Source organism: Aspergillus mulundensis (assembly GCF_003369625.1).
Source record: "Aspergillus mulundensis strain DSM 5745 chromosome Unknown scaffold_6, whole genome shotgun sequence".
NCBI classification, from domain to species: domain Eukaryota; kingdom Fungi; phylum Ascomycota; class Eurotiomycetes; order Eurotiales; family Aspergillaceae; genus Aspergillus; species Aspergillus mulundensis.
The window spans coordinates 1,010,996-1,018,012 of NW_020797894.1; the positions used below are offsets into that span (position 1 = coordinate 1,010,996).

Here is a 7,017-nt window from a genome sequence, read left to right on the forward strand (position 1 = left end):
AACTAGCTAATTTAAAAACTAAGGTTATATTATAGTGTTATTATAATTATTATAAAGGCAAGATTAGCTAATAAACATGGTAGTAAAATTAATATATAGTAGTAAAATATACAAGCTCCTGTTAATATTACCATTAATAAGTATATTTTAGTTAGTATAATAATTAACTAATATTTTTAATAGTTATACCTCCCATGTATTAAGTAATTTATTAATATTTTAGTTAATATCTCCCGTGTATTTACCCTTTTGCTAATATTATTAATAATAACCTTATATATCCCGGAATAAACCCTATATATTAAAAATAAGGATTTTTAGTATCCTAATATTTTTAATACTTTAAATATTTTTTATATCCCGTAGAAAATTATATATTTTAGGGAATTTTATTATATTATCTTGCGCTTGGATATTTTAACTACCTAGTATATATTATTAAGGCTAATATATATATAGCTATTAAAGCGCTTTGTTATATATTTAGGTTTAATATATTTTAAATTATTAATTCCTATTAATACTTAATATATTTAAATATAACCCTTAAAGGCGCCTTACCTTTAATAATATTTTTTATATATATAATATATATTTTTGCAATTTGTTTTATTATTTAACATATTTTTATTTTTAATATATTTTAATACTTAATATGCCTTACTTTTTTATTATATATTAATTTTTTTAGTATGCCTTGTGGTTTTAATACGCCTTTTTATTATTAGTTAAATTTATATATTTTATAAAGTGTTAATTTTACGCCAGGAACTTACTTATTATATAGTACTTAAGTTATTAATATATTACTAGTGTAATATATAATTATATTTTCCCTATATTAAAATTTTAAAATGTCTTACTTTAAGCCCTAACTTAATTAATTAAACTAATTTTACAGCCTACTACTAGTCCACCGTCCGCTATATTAGTGTGTAAATTAAGGCCGGAGAAATTAGGATATATTTAATACTAAATTACTAAATAGTTTTATTTAATTATAAAGTAAAATATCTTATTTTAAGCCTTAACTTAATTAAACTAACTTTATACTAGTTTACTATATCTAAATGCACTAATATAAATTAGGAATTCTAAATTTAAAATATACTTATTATGCTAAATTACTAATTAGTCCTATTTAGCTAAAATATCTTATTTTAAGCCCTAAATAACTATAACTAAGTAACTAAATTTTTAAGCTAATTAACTACACTCCTAAATAACTATACTTTTAAATAACTATACTTTTAAGTAACTATATTCCCAAGTAACTACACTTTTAAATAACTATACTTTTAAAACTATATTTCTAAGTAACTATACTTTTAAATAACTATACTTTTAAGTAACTATATTCCCAAGTAACTATACTTTTAAAACTATATTTTTAAGTAATTATATTTTTAAGTAACTATATTTTTAAGTAACTATATTTTTAAGTAACTATATTCCCAAGCTAAGTAACTATAACTAAGTAACTAAATTCCCAAGCCTTTAACCCTTTAAACCCCTAAGTATTTAACTTTTTAGGTTTAAGGTATATTAGCTACATGTAAATCCTAATATTAGCTAAATATATAAAATCCAAAGCTACTTAGCTAATTTTATTAACTTAGTAAATATATTTAGGTATTATTTACCTAGTTATTTACCTAGTTATARGTAAGTTTTTTATATATTAGCTTTATATTACCCTATATATATATTAATTTAATTAAAAATAAACTATACTTATGCTTAATTTATATAATATTTTTTTCTTAATATATATTATAAATAATATATTTTAGTTTATATTTTATATATTTATAATAATATATATTAAAATATTAAATATATACTTAACTATTTAATATATGCTTGTTATATATTAATAAATATATATATTTTTAAAAATAAAGTATATTTTCTAATAAAATATATAATTAAATTATATATATATATTTTTTTAAATATATATTAACTATATTTTATAAAAATTAATATACATGCGGCATAATATATTTTTATTTTTTTTAATATATATTCACGCTATTAATATATATTTTACTTTAATATATATTTATAATATTAATATACATTACTTTAAATATAACTTTTTAATTATATTAAACATTAATAGATATTATAATAAATATAATACTAGTCTTAAACCATTACTATACTTAATACCCCCCCTGCGGACTGACGGGCATGCGTGGCTAGGGCATCCAACACGGCGACAACACCAGGACCTGATGCTAAAGGTGCACGCGGAACAGAGCGCCATCGCCAATTCCTCGTTTAGTTTGCTTTCTCGCATCCAGGCCATGCTCTTATATGCGTTCCATGCGCTCCATGGAGAGAGTACGTCGCGGGTCGTCCACATCGTGGGCGTCGTCATGCGCTTTGCAATCGCACACCGATTCCACTGTATACGCCACGATGGCACCCATGAAACAGAGATGAAGATCAAAGCGTGGTGGTGCATATACATGTACGCCTCACTAAGCCATGAATCACTTACTTCCATCTCTACTGCCGCTGCTAGGCTCGACAAAGTCGTCACCATAACGCTGCGCATCCCACCCTACCCACCAGCCGAGTGGATCGAGACGCCACCGTACGAAAACAAGCCCGAGCCCCAGTATTTCGCGCCCTGGGCGTCGTCGCGCATTGCCGGGGACGCAGAGGGCGCGTTGTACAGTTTCGACCTGCGCTATTTCGTCCACATGTCCAAGATCCGCCAGATCCAATCGGAGATCTTGAGCAATACGCGGAAACTGGCCGCTGCTTCTGTACCGCGGTATCTCAAAGAGATGGGGGCCGAGATTGACAGGTGGGCGGAGAGTGATAGGGTCTTTGCCAATGGGTATGCTTCCTCCACCTGCATCTTCGTACTGGCTCGTTTATTCCCCTTGGTTCCTGACAAGCTGGACAGGGAAACCCACCTAAACAGTGGGACCCAGTCCCAAGGCCAGGGCCAGGGCCATGCAAGTCCCCTGGGCAAGGTGTACGTCGCGCACATGACGCGCGTCGTGCTATACAGCTCTGTGCCGTTCGGCACGGCATCGCATACCGCGGACGAGCTGCTCCAATCCTGCTGTGCCTCGTGCGCTACATTCAGAGCTCTGCAGAAACGAAGACAGATCCCGAAGCACTGGTTCGATGTAGGTTGCATCCAGAGTCCAAAACAGGTCCATCCAAATACTTACCATGGTAAAGATGCTCTTCCTCTTCCAGGTCGGGGTCACGATGCTGTATCTTGTCTGGCAGCGGGCCGTGCCTATATCGCGAGCGCTCGATCGTGCAGTGAGAGACTATACAGTGATCCTCTCGATCTTTGCGGATCGGTCGCAGCATGCGGATGTTTATCGGGACTGTATGGATGTTCTGGCGAGTGGTGTGTTAAGAGCCTCGCCGGCTGGGAATATCGATGCGGAGTTGAGGCGCGATCTTGCGTTCTTGGTGTGTCAGATTGAGGAGAATGGGCTTGCCTCTCGGACTTTTACCATGTTGGAGGAAATGTGCAGGGGTGGGAATGTACCTGAGGGTGGTGATAAATAATGTTCTCAAGAAAAGGGGNCTTGGGGCTTAGAGTTTGCTGTTGATGGCATTGCAGGTGCTAGTTCGTTGATATTGTGTCCGTGACTGTTTGAGGCTCGGTATGTACATGTTTTCAGGACTTTGTCTGCGTACAAGTATGGCAGCAAATATTCCAGCAAGTCTGGCAAAACTTGAAACGGTTAGAGTGAATTACTCCAGCTGCTATCAACATGAACCTGAGAGGGCCAAGCTATTACAGTCATCTGAGACTCCAAGGTGCGAGGCCACCCAGACGCCGATGCAGGTGAAGAGGAGGGCGTGCCATTTTCAAACTGAAAACCCCCTTCATGCAGTTAATAGGACAGCAGACGTGTGAAACATCCCCCTATACCGGCAGAGACCGAATTCAATGGCGTGGGGACTGCGGTCTGCACACCCAACACAGGGCCGGCACAGCTGTTATATCAATGTCAAGTACATACATACCTTCTGGATGGACATGAGGGTTTGCAGGGTACCATGGTAATGCAGATGCCACTCAGCCATCCCGGATGGCTTAGGGCTTGTGTAAGTGCTATTGAATCTAACCTTGTTAACAGCCCTTGAAAGACATGCAGAGTCCCAGGCCGCCGATAACAGCAAGTCTTGTGTTGGCTGGCAACAAGACGCGGTAGCGGTATCCCACAACAGAGAATGCAGAGAAGCCCGAAGTAAGGTGGCTTGGCCAACTGCAAGGTGTGACACTGGCTGGGCACTGTTACCTTCGGCGGGCGCTCAGTCGGAGACAAGCGGCGCGATTCCTGGTTCCATTTTAGATGGGAGATTCCACTCGGCACCGGGGTCTCAGTTTGAGCTGGAAGTACGGCTCCATGGATGGTGGCTCGCACATACTCGCACATACTGGTTTCGCACATACTGGTTTCGTTAGCCATCAGAGTGGCCTTTCGCTTTCTCCAGCGTAGCTTTTGAGGCTAAACCGGCACTAATGATTTAGCATTGTCGTTGCAGTGCCTCTTATCCTTCAACAACCGACCTCGGCCTCCTATCTAGTTCAAAGCTGTTGTCCACTAGGTAGTGAACTTAAGCCTCCGGGGACTCTGGGGTCCCCGGGCCCCGGGCTCTAGCTGGCCATGGGGGTTGTGGTTGTTATTGAAATGATGCAGCCATGTCAGTCAAGCTCGCAAGTTTGGTGTTGACGCTTTAGTAGTAGATTTCTAAATCAGACGTCGGCGACCTAAATATAGGTAGCAATGCACATTCACTTCTGTCTCGGAGACAGACTTGTTATTCAGATTATGGCTAGGAACTGAATCGGTCGCCGAGAGGAGTATCACTGCTTCATCGATGAGATATAGCGTTTGACCCCGTCCATTCGGGAGGTTGAATACTGCTCCATGAAGTATAAGTAGGCCAGCAAGAGCCCTTGGAATCGATACCTTCTTCATCCAAGCCCGACCAGACTACTTTACTCTCATTCAACCCCAGTCTACCACCAGTCACCAGTCCAAGATGCGCTTCAGCCTCGCCGCCCTCGCCGCCCTCGTGGCCAGCGCCACAGCCTTCCAAGTCGACCCTCCCTTGAGTGCCCCATTCAACCTCAACGTCGACCAGACCGTTACTTTCGCGTACGCATACTTCCATCTAGGAGAAGTCGTAAAGATACAACCGCTAACCACAAATAGCCCGGCGGGTGACACGCGCGGCGTCGAGACCGTCTACCTCTACCTCACCAACTGGAACCAGTACTTCCCCGAGGGCAGCCGGCCATGCGTCTATCTCGGCTCTGCCCAAAGGAATGCTGGCTCTTTGATGATCCCGGCGCGCACCGCCCGCGGTGTTGTTCCGTATCAGGGGTATGTACCCTACTTCAAGATCCTTCTCTATCTTGCACAGCACTGATGTATGCTTTTATCCTTTCAGCTCCGGATACCAGATTCGTCTGTACTCGCCCAACCAGGCTGGGTGTGGCGATGGGTTCCTCGCCCAGAGTGGTGCTTTTGAGGCGATCCCCTATAACAACCCGTAGAAATGCTATTGCTTTCTCTTGATAGGGGCATGCTGTGGTTGCCAAAGCGGTAGGATTCCTGTGTTGCATGTGACCATTTTCAACATGGGCAAAAGCATATAAACTTGTTCCTGGTCGATATTCATTGTCTTGCTGCCTCGGCTTAGGTTTTCCCTGGACAGATCAGGTTTCCCTAGGCTGTTATGCAAATGCAGGGGCGTCTTTTCTTTGTTTGTCGAGATAGTCGTCACTTCTAAAAGTCCAATGCAAATCTGATGTTTCTTTAGTGTTCTTTATACTTTCTCTTTCTTGGCTTAAGGTACATAGACTGCGAAACCGTCTGTTGTAGGGTTGATATACGTAGGTCCGCGATAGACCAACCTTAGGAGCATTGTTATGGATCACTCAATCCTTCTGCCCCAATCCATTGTTGTTCTGCCCTGTTTAGCGGATGACTTGGAACTTGCCTGAGGAAACTCGACTGTGTTAGGGTTACGGTATAAGGTTGCGTGGAACCCTTGGCCCAATTCTGGGACCCTGTGATAATGCGGCGAAATTGCTCGCTCGCTAGTTTTCATCGCTCATTAATTATCCTTTCATGTCTTTAGTAGAGAATCTTAGTGCACCTGCCTCTAGATGCTCCATTGGCCGTGCGATCCGCCCCTAGCAGGAATCCCATAACGGTGCCCTGTCCTGCCTCAGAGCAGGTTCCTGGCAAGACACTTGCTTATATACTTAAGATACCCTAGGTAGAGTTGCACTACATCGAACTCATGTTCGTGAACCATATAGTACCTTGCGATCTCTTCCTCAACCATCCATTCTAAAACCCAACTCCAAAATGAGGCCCATCCCAATCCTCTCCTCCCTATTCCTCTCAGCCCTCGCAAACAAACGAATCATCGGCGGCGACGAAATCGACATCAAACAAGCCCCCTACCACGTCGCGCTCTTTGCATACGGCGACTTCGCAGGCAGCGGCACCATCATCAACCACAACACCATCATAACAGCTGCCCACTGCATCTCCGGCCCACCACCAGCCGACATAACCGTCCGCGCGGGATCATCGAGCTATCTGTCCGGTGGAACTTTACTCAATGTCACCAAGATCACAAAACACCCGTCATACAACCAGCCGATCGTACTCGAGAACGACATCGCCATCATGACGCTCGCTGAGAATCTCACGTTCGGCGATACCATCCAGCCGTTGGGCCTACCTGCATACGCGCGCGGGTCTCCCGGCTTTTCGAACGCCGGCGAACAGGTTTTCATCTCTGGCTGGGGCGATACGATCACAAGCGGGACGCTGCAGACGCAGCTCCGGGCTGTTACGGTGGACATCCTGGATCAGACGGAGTGTAAGGCGCGGTACGAGGACTACGTTATACCGGTTACGGATGGCATGTTCTGTAATGGGGTCCCCGGGGGCGGGAGGGGGCCTTGTAAGGGGGATAGTGGCGGGCCGGTGGTGTGGGATG

General features: G+C 42.1%; 3 protein-coding genes across 3 annotated transcripts in view; all 3 read left to right on the plus strand.

Annotated features, from left to right (window-relative positions):
* Positions 1-2,240: 2,240 nt before the first annotated feature.
* Positions 2,241-3,549, plus strand: DSM5745_06509 (fungal specific transcription factor domain-containing protein; the record flags this gene model as incomplete). Its single annotated transcript, XM_026748525.1, has 2 exons — positions 2,241-3,152; positions 3,208-3,549. The coding sequence occupies 2 exons, from the start codon at positions 2,241-2,243 to the stop codon at positions 3,547-3,549; spliced, it is 1,254 nt and encodes a 417-aa protein (XP_026602829.1).
* Positions 3,550-5,037: 1,488 nt separating this feature from the next.
* Positions 5,038-5,554, plus strand: DSM5745_06510 (uncharacterized protein; the record flags this gene model as incomplete). Its single annotated transcript, XM_026748526.1, has 3 exons — positions 5,038-5,153; positions 5,211-5,381; positions 5,449-5,554. The coding sequence occupies 3 exons, from the start codon at positions 5,038-5,040 to the stop codon at positions 5,552-5,554; spliced, it is 393 nt and encodes a 130-aa protein (XP_026602830.1).
* An 820-nt stretch (positions 5,555-6,374) lies between these two features.
* The window catches only part of DSM5745_06511 (uncharacterized protein), a gene marked incomplete at both ends in the record, with an annotated part of 2,002 nt that continues 1,359 nt past the window's right edge, over positions 6,375-7,017 (plus strand). The window contains one exon of the mRNA XM_026748527.1: positions 6,375-6,981. Within this exon, the coding sequence (XP_026602831.1) occupies positions 6,375-6,981 (607 nt within the window). The remainder of the gene's footprint in view (positions 6,982-7,017) is intronic.